The following is a 13,245-nucleotide window of genomic DNA, read 5'->3' on the forward strand; positions in this document are numbered from 1 at the left end:
GTTATGACCACTGGCCTCCGCAATGTTCGATGCAGCGTTGTGGCATGGGGGCACGTGACGCGGTAACAAAAGTGTGTAAGCGGAGCAGGCGCGGACAGATATGAGCTGCAGATGAGCAAATCCCTTGAGATAAGCAAAGGACAGAGTATTATTTAGCAGAGGCTGTGACCGAATATCTCGTAAACGGCGTACCTGGTCTAATGTACACGTTCTATGTGATGAGCGTCTACGGAAAGAGGAAGGACAGTGAAGCTATCACTAGGCGCTAAAAAAACGGTTAGACGTCCACGACTCTTCACAGAACGTGGATTTCGAGGGCTTGTCTGCACTGTGAAGTAGGATGGATGGCGATCTGTGGCATCACTGCTGAAAGAGCTCAATGCTTGTGCACGCGCAAGCGTTTCGGAGCACACCGTTCGTCGTATATTTTTGAACATGGAACTCCGGAGTAGACCACCCCTCTGTGTTCACATGTTGACCCAACGACATCGCGAATTACGATTGCAATGGGCACGGGACCATAGGAATTCGACCGTCGATCAACGGAAACGTGTCGGCTCTTCGAGTGAATCACATTTTTCCTACACTTTGCCGATGATCGTCCCCACAAACGCCGTCGTCGAGGTGAACAGCGGCTCGAAACGTGCAGCGCGCCAAGGGCGCAGGCTAATGGGAGCAGTATTATGCTACAGGAGATACTCTCTTGGTAGTAATCGAAGAGACAGTGACAGCTGCGAACCACCTACATTCCTTTATGCCGACGGCGTTGTCAACTTTCAGCAGTATAACTGTCCATGTCTCGGAGCCAGAACCGTGTACAGAGGTTTGAGGAGCATTATAGTGAAGTCACGTTGATGTCTCGGCAACAAAATTCACCTGATGAAACTTTATGGAACCCAACTGGTCGCTATCGGGTGCCATTACCGCGAACACAAATCAGAGGTCCGTTACTTGCGCCAATTACACAACCTGCGGTACATTTCTTATGCCACCTACCTCCACAAACCTACCAACAAACTGTTGGACCCCTGATATGCAGAATCAGTGATGTATTTCGTTACAAAGACGGACAAAGAAGCTATTAAGCAGGTGGTCATAATGTTTTGCATGATGACTGTATAAAAATGTGTGCCGCGCGGGATTAACCGATGCGGTCTGAGGCGCTGCAGTCATGTATTTCATAATTTATGATGCACACGGGAAGCTATTATATTGGAACGTTTGAAACCCTCATTTTCTATCCAGCAATACTCTGACAAGCCAGCACATTATGACCACTGGCTGGTCCCGGCGGAGGTTCGAGTCCTCCCTCGGGCATGGGTGTGTGTGTCTGTCCTTAGGATAATTTAGGTTAAGTAGTGTGTAAGATTAGGGACTGATGACCTTAGCAGTTAAGTCCCATAAGATTTCACAAACATTTGAACATTTTTTTTTATAAAAAGGTGTTTTCCTTAGACTGCTTTGACTTCTAAGTTCCTTCTCAAAAAGTGAAGTTAAAAAATTAGGGCTGGCAGCTATATATGCCGCCTGATCCTCTAGTTTAGGTAGTAAGATTCTTTTCGGAGTAAAGAGACACAGTAATTTCTCGCTCATTCTGACTTTTCAGTATTTTGAAAAATGCCATCCCACGCAGTTTGTGATAACCAAGTTCACTGAGCAACTTACCTTTCAATGCAACATTCCCTGCTATTTTGGCTTATCGAATGCGTTCTTGCAACACAGAATAGTTTGAGCATTTGCCTGTAGGCGGTGTCCTGAAACTTATGTTATATTTATTTCTAAAATGCTGTAAATGAAACCGTATTTCACTTTCATTTCAGGATTCTGTGCTGCGTTGTAGGTCTTCCATAACTTTTTAGTGAACAGTCCACTTGGCAAGTACTGGCACTTTGAATGATCACTGCAGTAATGTGACTCAGTGGGTGTCAGAGATGGAGTGAAGAGTGAATTTCTTTACACCATCGGTTTGTTTCACATACTTTTTTGAAGGGCTATCAGCCCCTCTTTTTTCTCGCGGTGATAACCTGGTCCTTAACTGATCTTTACGAAGCATTTGAACCCTAAAATAAGAAAAGTTTCAATATCATTCTTGCCTTGTTCCTTTTGGTTTTTCTTCCACGTAGGGACATCTCATTTCCTTTTCCTACTGTGTCCTAGTTCAGTGGCAGTAATAATAATTTCACGAACCCTAACATGGCTTCTTCCCCTTTTATTTCACTATGCATGATTACAGTTACTACGCTCAATACCGGTGCATGCTATCAACTGGGCAAAACCCATTACAGAATCGTTTATACTGGTCGTTCCTAGATACTTATCTTATTTATGCGGTTATAAACATCGTTAATAAAACTGCGGCATGCTGTTAAATGAAGACAGCTCCTTTTTAGTCTTCTCACAGTTAAAAATGTGATGAATTATTTAACTGTGTGTAATACGACAGTTTGTGCGTGTTTTTGTTTAGTTCATTGTAACAAACATAACAGGTAGACATTTTTTTGAGAAACTTAGAAATTCACGTTAGACATACAAAGTTTCGGAACACAAGAAAAAGAGAACGTACAAAGTTTTGGACAAGAGTGCAGATTTCAACTCTTAATATTCACGTCACGCGAAAAGTTACGGACGTATCTCTTTTACTACGTTGCAAAGAATGTTTCGAATATTCTGGAACATGTGATATCTCTATTTTAGATTTTTTTTGACATGGGTTTTGGAATTGACCGTCTCAGCTGTAAATATGCCTTCAAATGGCTTCCGTATGGACTTTTTACTTTATAATGTAAAATAATGTAACTGTTAATTGAACTTGACGTCGTTTATACCAGAAGAATAAATCCACAGGTGACAAATGCTAGCTGAACACAGACTAGCTCTATAGACGAGAGCCCCAAAGGCCATCGGTGAATATTCATACCATCACTCACCTGTTCCCCGACATCTGAAACTTTCCGACGTAGCAACATAAAAATGGTATTCATACTTACCAGAGAAAGTATTGTGAATATATTACTACCAACATATTCGATTATTTGTAGTAAACAAAGTAACAAATAACATATAAATCAGTTATCTATAATTACCAATGTCACTTAAAGGGTTAAAACCGCGGGATCTATCACCAGCAACTTCAAAGTTCTGTTTTAGGTATAAAATTTATGTAGCCCAACAGTAGTAATACTGTTATTTATTCTACAGATACGAAGCGGCAGACGTTCGCAATTGTCAGTTATAAATAGCTTGGGTTTTTTTGTGTAGTGTTACATGCAATAACAGTCTTGCAAACCGTCTGTTCCTACTACACTAATCTGACAAAGTAATTAATGTTCTTTTGTCACTTTAAGACAGAACAAGAAATCTAAATATCGTGCTAAAGGAAGCAATAACAAATATTAAATTGAAACTACCTGTTATTGAATTGTCAAATATTTTTATATTCCTGCACATTGTTTGACACAAACACTTTTTCCTGTAGAGTTCATTACTACACTGTCCAGTCACATTAATGTGATTACCCGTCAAAAGCCGGAAAAACCACCTTTAGGGAGTGAGACGTGCAGAATGAGAGTCAGTGACGTTCTGGTAGGTACCGACAGGGATGTGGAGCCATGCCGACTCCATTGCCTTGGCTAACTGTGTTAGGTTTCTCGGTTAAGATCCATGGCGCGAACAGAATGATCGACCAGACCGGGCTTAAATCCGAGGAGTATTGTGTCCAGGGGAGTACAGTTAACTCATCCTGGAGCTCTTCGAACCACGCTCATACACTGCCACCTGTGTGACATGTAGCATTGTACTGTTGCTTGATGCCACAGTACTGTACAAATATGAACTGCATGGATTGACTCGGTCCCTAAGGTTAGATGCATACTTTTGATGACCCACATTGCCTTCCAGAATTACAAGATTGCTCAGACATTTCGTACCGTACAGGCCAAAGGCCATCTGTCTCATGGAGCATAAAGCGTGATTCATCTGGAAAGGCCACGCGTCACCACGCAGTGGACGCCCAGTTGTGTTATTGCCGTGCAAATTCCAGCCTTCGTCACCGATGAACAGCAATCAGCATGGGTTCATGGACCAAGCACGGCTGTGGAGGCCCAAACGTAGCAACGTTCGCTGAACGTTCATCGGGGCGGTCAGTTGCCCAACAGTTGGCCCAAAGACCATTGGTCATGCCATTGTGGACATCAGATAACTCGCTCCGTTTCCACTTTACACAAAGACTGAACTTCTTTCCGCGTCCCCCAGATACGCCTTATATACCCCCCAATTGCTACTGCTGCCACCTGCCGTCTGTGAGTGGTTATGACTTTGACGTCGAACTTAGGCGCTGGTCACATTAATGAGTCTGCACCATCTAGAAATAACAATAAATTTCGTTACAGCACGATTTACAATCATAAGCTCGCAGGATTAAATATTAGTCACTCCCTCAAAAGAGTTTCAGGGAGAGCATAAGGGACCAATTGTCAGGAATGGGGGAAAGAAATACAATAGAAGAAGAATGGATAGCTCTGAGGGATGAAGTAGTGAAGGCAGCAGAGGACCAAGTGGGTAAAAAGACGAGGGCTAGTAGAAATCCTTGGGTACCAAAAGAAATACTGAAATTAATTGATGAAAGGACAAAATATAAAAATGCAGTAAATGAAGCAGGCAAAAAGGAATACAAACGTCTCAAAAATGAGATCGACAGGAAGTGCAAAATGGCTAAGCAGGGATGGCTAGAGGACAAATGTAAGGATGTAGAGGCTTATCTCACTAGGGGTGAGATAGATACTGCCTACAGGAAAATTAAAGAGACCTTTGGAGAAAAGAGAACCACTTGTATGAATATCAAGAGCTCAGATGGAAACCAAGTTCTAAGGAAAGAAGGGAAAGCAGAAAGGTGGAAGGAATATATAGAGGGTCTGCACAAGGACGACGTTCTTGAGGACAATATTATGGAAATGGAAGAGGAAGTAGATGAAGAAGAAATGGGAGATATGATACTGCGTGAAGAGATTGACAGAGAACTGAAAGACCTAATTCGAAACAAGGTCCCGGGAGTAGACAAAATTCCATTAGAACTACTGATAGCCTTGGTAAAGCCAGCCCTGAGAAAACTCTACCATCTGGTGAGCAAGATGTATGAGACATGCGAAATACCCTCAGACTTCAAGAAGAATATAATAATTCCAATCCAAAAGAAACCAGGTGTTGACAGATGTGAAAATTACCGAACTACCGGTTTAACAAGTCACAGCTGAGAAATACTAACGTGGATTCTTTACAGACGAATAGAAAAACTGGCAGAAGCCGACCTCCGGGAAAATCAGTTTGGATTCTGTAGAAATGTTGGAACACGTGAGGCAATACTGACCTTACGACTTATCTTAGAAGCTTGATTAAGAAAAGGCAAACCTACGTTTCTAGCATTTGTAGACTTACAGAAAGCTTTTGACAATGTTGACTGGAATACTCTCTTTCAGATTCTAAAGGTGACAGGGGTAAAATACAGGGAGCTATAGGCTATTTACAATTTGTACAGAAACCAGATGGCAGTTATAAGAGTCGAGGGGCATGAAAGGGAAGCAGTGGTTGGGAAGGGAGTGAGACAGGGTTGTAGCCTCTCCCCGATGTTATTCAGTCTTTATATTGAGCAAGCAATAAAGGAAACAAAAGAAAAATTCGGAGTAGGTATTAAAATCCATGGAGAAGAAATAAAAACTTTGAGGTTCGCCGATGACATTGTAATTCTGTCAGAGACAGCAAAGGACTTGGAAGAGCAGTTGAAAGGAATGGACAGTGTCTTGAAAGGAGGATATAAGATGAACATCATCAAAAGCAAAACGAGGATAATGGAATGTAGTCGAATTAAGTCAGGTGATGCTGAGGGAATTAGATTAGGAAATGAGACACTTAAAGTAGTAAAGGAGATTTGCTATTTGGGGAGCAAAATAACTGATGATGGTCGTAGTAGAGAGGATATAAAATGTAGACTGGCAATGGCAAGGAAAGCGTTTCTGAAGAAGAGAAATTTGTTAACATCGAGTATAGATTTAAGTGTCAGGAAGTCGTTTCTGAAAGTATTTGTATGGAGTGTAGCCATCTATGGAAGCGAAACATGGACGATAAATAGTTTGGATAAGAATAGAATTGAAGCTTTCGAAATGTGGTGCTACAGAAGAATGCTGAAGATTAGATGGGTAGACCACATAACTAATGAGGAGGTATTGAATAGAATTGGGGAGAAGAGGGGTTTGTGGCACAACTTGACAAGAAGAAGGGACCGGTTGGTAGAACATGTTCTGAGGTATCAAGGGATCACAAATTTAGCATTGGAAGGCAGTGTGGAGGGTAAAAATCGTAGGGGGAGACCAATAGATGAATACACTAAGCAGATTCAGATGGATGTAGGTTTCAGTAAGTACTGGGAGATGAAGAAGCTTGCACAGGATAGAGTTGTGTGGAGAGCTGCATCAAACCAGTCTCAGGACTGAAGACCACAACAACAACAAGAACAACAACCCTTAAAAGAGCACAATGAACGCTTAAAGCTTTGTAGAGGCCGCTGACGTAACTCATGGTAGTGAAGTGATGTTTGTGTCAGCTGTACAGACCCGGCACAGGAAACTCAGATGATATGGAGATGTGGCAGGAAGATAGAAAAGAGCTAAGTGTTTGGACATTCCCCTGCCAACAACGTCATTGAAGTTGCCCCATTTGTTGGTTCATCAGTGCACATCGTCAAAGATGTCTTCCAGTTTTGGTGTACCACTCACAGCCATGTGGCGCAGAGTAAGAACAATGATCGTAAAAAGAGCCTAATCGAGAGGGACTGGGCACAAGAATCGCCCCTTGTCAGAGACAATAGGTTGCAGTCCCACCAGGAATTGCTGCAGTCCATGAATGCAGATAGGTCCATCCCACCCAGTTTCCAGTGGACATTTGGAGCAGGCACATTGAAGCCCAACGGCACATAAATCTGAACGTCCTCAGTGGGCAGTGGCTGGATGGTGATGTATAGTGTCGTCCGACGAATTCCTATATTGCCACTATTCGAGGGTTTGAGTGCACTGACAGCTCAATGAAGGTTTCAAACCGCGGTGTTTAAAGAGTGTAGTTTCGGCCAGATGGCCATAGATGGCTCTGTGTTGTCTTTTTTTTATTTTTGAAAAGGGAAATCGTAGCAAGACTTGGACCCATTCATTCAGGTTACCGAGAACAAGAACCTGCATATTTAACACAACAATCACGGTGACCAAGTGTTACACTTTCTTCCACATCTCCACGATGAGTGTGCTGTGGATGGACAATCCCACCTCCCAAGATGACATACCCGAGCTAACGCGGCTTCTCGCATACATTTCTAGTTTGACGAACACTTAGGTGCCCTGATGCACCCCGAGTGGACAGCTGAATCCTCCCCCCCTTAATCCCTTTGAAATGTGTGGGAGTATTTGTAACGGCGGCTGGAACACACCAATCAGCATCCCCATATTTTGATAGCTCTACAGATATAATAACCAACAAGTGGCTTCAGTTGGATATGGCATACCTGAAAAACTTGGGGACTCTCTTCCTCACCGAATTGAGGCCATTATATATTTCATTAACATTTTTGTATTTGGTCGCTTTCTCGTGTGTTTCTTCCGTACAAATTCTGCAATTGATTTTAAACAAAATTCCTGATGAGCTAGATACTTGAAACTTTCGACATACCGCAGGACTGGAGAACAACGGTGCAATATTAACTCGCTTTGTTGTCTGGTATGTGGCGGAGGGTAGTTACTTTACCACTGTCACTTCCTGATGAGCTGTGAACTCTAGACTTTCAGCATAGCTCAGAACTGGATGAAAATGCAGTATTTACTCGCTTTCTTGTCTAGTGTGTGACGGAGGGTACTTTGTGTGCCAGTACTTTTTGCCCTTTCCCTGTTACACTTGCGAATGTTTTGTGGTAAGAACGGTGGCTGGTAAGTCCCCATGTGAGCTTAATTGTCCATAATTTCACCTTCGAGGTCTTTTCGTGCAATAAACATAGGAGGAAGTAACGTATTGGTTGACTCAGGCGAAGAGCAACAGAAATAATTCTGAAATTAGCCCCACGCTTCTGTTGTAATCACATCAAAATGTATTAAATCGATTGAAAAATTTTACACGCACAATACGAAACCGCAGAAAAGAATTATTTAAATAATTTTTGTAATGTAACATGTTCTCAGAACGGACTAAAAAGTCTAAAATAATTTCTCCTAGCCCCATATAGATTCCTAACGCCATATAGATAGTCCTCAAAATTCGTACTTGTGAAATTTTGATGGCTATGAAAATATTGTAGAATTTAAAACGAAAAACGTGGGGCGCGTGCAATACATAATTGATTAATGAATGGTTCATCTCCTTACTATTATCTATTGCATGCACCCCACGTTTTTCTATTTTAATAGCGATTAAAAATTCACAAGCATAAATTTTCGGAACTATCTGTACGTTGTTAAAAATCTGTATAGGACTAGGAGAAATTATTTTATACTTTTCAGACCGTTTAAAAAATGTGCCATATTAAAAAGATTTTTATTTAAGTAATTGTTATCCCCTAAGTTTATTTTACGACACGAGCTCGGCTGTGTAATAGAAACAAGAACGTTTTATTCAGTATGTGTAGTGTAACGACGTAAGTTTTGTATAAATGACTTTCTTTGGACATATGACCATGTGCAGACTTCGTCACCTACGTCAGTTTCAACACACTTCAAAATTATTCAAACTCTTTTTTTTCTTTTAATTTGTCTCGGAATGGTTCTTGAACGAAACAAAACTGTAATTAAAACATCATCCTTTGAGTCGTATGCGCAGAATTACGTCACTCCGTCTAATTGCGTGAACTTTTTCAATTTAGATGTCGTTTGTTTCTCCTCAGAAATCATATTAATGCAAGTGATCTGCTTTAATAAATATTAGAACCACACTGAATAAACTTTCGAGATTCAAACTCGCGATGGACGTTGTCAAAAATTAATAATCTTGTCGAATGAATTACGTAACATAATTCTTCATAAATAAATTCTCGGAACACGTATTTCAACTTTAGTAGCATCCACTAGTTTATTATCTTCCTACATATAGACATGAACCTGAGCCTTGACAAGACAGAACTGAACATTTACAAGATTAAACTTTCTATGACGTCATTGTTGTACAAACATTACAAATTCTCAATTTTTTTAGTTTTTAGAAGCACGTCGCAACAACTCGGTTTCAGGATCTTCTGTTGCTCTTTGGCTGTCGACAAGCGACGTACAGTGGCCAGCAATTTTCTCTCTGGTCCCGGCAGCGAAGATGCTGTCTCCGTTCGTTGCGCCGCCCTCTCCGTACATGAAACATAAAAAATAAATACAAAACTTTAGATAATTCACATCTATTACAAATATTACAAAAATACATAAACAAAACAGTAAATTAAACTTATATTCACCTGCAAACTGAGTTGACACTGGTGGATGGGGGACGCTTCAATTTCACGTCCCACTACATATGGTCATTTTCAAACGACTTTGTGACTACAAATTCAAGAAAGGTTAACAAAGGCTAAGAGTAGACATCGGTGCTTTGTCCTAGAACAGCATTCGAAAGATATTAGAGACTACAGCAAAGAAATACCGTTATAGAGTGGCCGTGCGGTTCTAGGCGCTACAGTCTGGAGCCGAGCGACCGCTACGGTCGCAGGTTCGAATCCTGCCTCGGGCATGGATGTGTGTGATGTCCTTAGGTTAGTTAGGTTTAATTAGTTCTAAGTTCTAGGCGACTGATGACCTCAGAAGTTGAGTCGCATGGTGCTCAGAGCCATTTGAACCATTTGAACCAATACCGTTATACACAATCGTGGATCAAAACAGCGACAGGATGGATTTAATAGAAGCTAATCAGTCGCAAAAGATAAGGTGAGCAACTTGTAACTCTTTTTACATTATTGAAAGTTGAGAGCTACCAGCCACGTGCAGATGATACTAGAAGAATCATTCGAATGAATTATTTGGTTTGATTTCTAACAATGCCATATAAACTTTCAGGGCACAAGATATGAGTTCATTGTAAGTGTTCTTAATAGTATTTGTTAAAGGGAAGGTGTAATACATTATTGGTACAAACGAACATTTTGTTTGAAGGTCATATAGTCACGTAGAATGTGAAATTTCTGGGGTGAGTTGTCCTGTTTGGCTTCATGAGCACTTCTTTTCCCCGCAGCGACCAGTAGCTTTCGGTGGGGCCAATCCTGACCCGTCAAACCTGCAGAAGGTGGAAGAGGCGCTGGGCTACCTGGACAAGTTCATCGAGGGCCGCGCGTGGGCGGCGGGCGACTCCTGCACTCTGGCTGACTTCTCGCTCGCAGTCAGCGTCAGTAATGCCGAGGTAGGTAGTCCTGTTCGAGCCGCACAGTTTTACACAAGGAGAAGCGGTTTGGCATCCGAACGACTGGTCTATCTCGATCCTGTTGGACGAGAAGCGGGTACAACGCTGACCATTTAAGCCGCAATGCAAGAAAATGCCAGAAAAGGTAGCAGATAACGAAAATTTACTTAATGTACATACACAAGAGTACGAAGAATATATGGTCAATCTGAAGATGATTCAGTGCAAGCAACAATGGCTTCTGACCCCGCTGGGTATCAAGTCGCACTGATGCGAGTACGTCATCCGTGCTGCTGCAAATTCATGGCAAAGTTCATCAATCGCGACATCTGGTGGGTAGTGGAGTCCAATCTCTTGACCTTTCATGACCAGATCAACGGGTGAGAGATCTGGAGAACGTGTTGGCAAGGACAACACTCTAACACCCTCTCTATCGACGTAGGTCAGAACAAAACGGACAGCATACAGCCTCGCGTTATCTTGTTGAAAGATGACGTCATTGAGACCTTGAAGATAGAGCTGAGTCACACTCCTTCAGCGCGTCAAAAATGTTGCGGCTGCTGTCGAAATTACAGGCGATATGGACCAAAATTCTTTACAGAGGAACCGAAAACTGGTAGAAACCGATCTCAGGGAAGATCAGTCTAGATTCTGGAGAAATGTAGGAACGCGTGAGGCAATGTTGAACTTAACGTTTATCTTAGAAGCAGTTAAGGAAGGCAAACCTATATTTATAGCATCTGTAGACTCAGAGAAAGCTTCTGACGATATTGACTGGATTACTCTCTTTCAATTTATGACGGCCGTAGAGGCAGAATACAGGGAGCGAAGGGCTGTTTACAACTTGACCAGAAACCAGAAGTCAGTTATATGAGTCGATGAGCGTTAAAAGGAAGCACTGGTTGAGAAGGAAGTGAGACAGGATTTTAGCCTATCCCGGATCTTATCCAATCTGTGCACTGAGCAAGCAGTCGGGTGTTATTCAATCTCTACATTGTGCATGCAGTAAAGAAAACCAAAGAAATGTTTGGGGAAGGAATTAGAGTCCAGGAAGAAGACACAAAAGCTGTTAGGTTTGCTGATGTCATTCTAATTCTGTCAGAGACAGCATACGACTTGGAAGAGCAGCTCAACGGAATAGCAAGCATGTTGAAAGTAGGATATCAACAAAAGCAAAACAAGGATAATGGAATGTAGTAGAACAAAACCAGGTGTAGCTGAGAGAATTAAATTAAGAAACAATTCACTTACAGTAGTAGTTTTAGTAGATGAGTTTTGTTAACTTATGATGACCGAAGTAGAGAAGATATAAAATGTAGAGTGGCAGTGGCAAGAAAAGCGTTTCTGAATAAGAGTAATTTGTTAACATCGAACACATTTTCAAGAGTTGGAAAGCCTTTTCTGAAAGTATTCGCAAAGAGTGTGGTGATATATGGTAGTGTAACGTGAACCATCACTTAGCTAATGAGGATGTACTGAAAGGAATTGCGGAGAAAAGAAATTTGTGGCACAACCTGACTAGTAGAAGGGCTCCATTGATAGGACACTTTCTGATACAACAAAAGATCACCGATTTACTATTGGAAGGAAGTTGTATGTATGGCGGGATGGGAGGTAAGAATTGTAGAGGGAGACCAAAAGATGAGTACAGTAAGCAGACTCAGAAGATGAAAGTTGCAGTAGCTATTCGGAGACAAAGAAACCTGCACAGGATAGAGTAGCATGGAGAGCTGCAGCAAACCAGTCTTCGGAATGAAGACCGCAACAACAACGACAATAACGAGGAACCAAAGATGATCGCTTTGTATACTGAATGGCACCCCATCGTGTTGTGTTCCCAGTGTTACCTCATACCATCACAGCAGGTGCTGGGCAAGTATGACGATGATGACTGTATCCAGTGCTGTTGGGCGCACCAATATCGGCGCACCTCTGTCGGATGCGCATCAGTGGAGGCCTCTGTGGTTACCGTTCTGACGGTTCGTGGTTTCCAGACATCCTTGTATCCACAAGGACGTGTCTTTCTGCGGACAATCCGTTTCCTTATTCAAGGTGCGCGACGTGGCTGTACGATCCAGCACGGGAGAGCAAACTAAATGTCTGTCCTCTCGGGTGCTTGTAGCATGTCGCAGCTAAGGTCTTGTATGGCGTGGAATATGGTGCTCCTGAACCCATCTATTCCGTATCCGTATGACTAAAGCGAGCAGCAGTACCAAAGAACAATTACCGAGAGTCTTGATAGAGCACGATCCTGCAGCTATCGAATTCCATCACGTGCTGGTAGCCATTTTTCCTTCTTACATGAGACATAATCCTATCTTCTCAGAAACAAACAACATTATAATGCGATTTGTGAATGAGAATGAACAGAATGTAGGTGTCGTTGGGTTAATATGCTAATTATTTGCAAATCGGAGCTGGTACTCACACTTTCTGTTGCGTGTCGCCATCATGGTGTTGCAATTTTAATGACCAACAGAGTATTTAGCCAGGCTCCACAGTCGTGTAGGACCGATGCTGCCGCGTAAAGAGACGGTCGCGCATTTGCGTCCTGCCTCGAATATTGATGTGGGCTATAAATGTGGCACTACGCTTTGCATCCCGCAGTACAGAACACAGAAAATACCCACTGTAAGCTAAACACATACGCATATCCTCGTGGGAGTAGTTAGTGTCTTTTCTCTGACGTTCCCAGTGACATCTTCTTTTATTTCGGAGGTTTGCAGGTGTAATCAGTCCAATGAAGTGCTCCATGTGACGGCTAGTGTCAACTAAAACATTTTATGGATTCTCAATTCAAACAAAATATTTTCTGACTTGTAATCTGAACATCCAATCGATGAAGTAACA

General features: G+C 42.0%; 1 protein-coding gene across 1 annotated transcript in view; it reads left to right on the forward strand.

Annotated features, from left to right (window-relative positions):
• The window catches only part of LOC126237227 (glutathione S-transferase 1-1-like), a 105,544-nt gene that overhangs the window by 61,109 nt on the left and 31,190 nt on the right, over positions 1-13,245 (forward strand). Inside the window, exon 5 of the mRNA XM_049947119.1 lies at positions 10,231-10,395. Coding sequence (XP_049803076.1) covers positions 10,231-10,395 — 165 coding nt within the window. The remainder of the gene's footprint in view (positions 1-10,230; positions 10,396-13,245) is intronic.

The sequence above is a fragment of the Schistocerca nitens genome, chromosome 2 (genome assembly GCF_023898315.1).
Source record: "Schistocerca nitens isolate TAMUIC-IGC-003100 chromosome 2, iqSchNite1.1, whole genome shotgun sequence".
Taxonomy (NCBI): Eukaryota; Metazoa; Arthropoda; class Insecta; order Orthoptera; family Acrididae; genus Schistocerca; species Schistocerca nitens.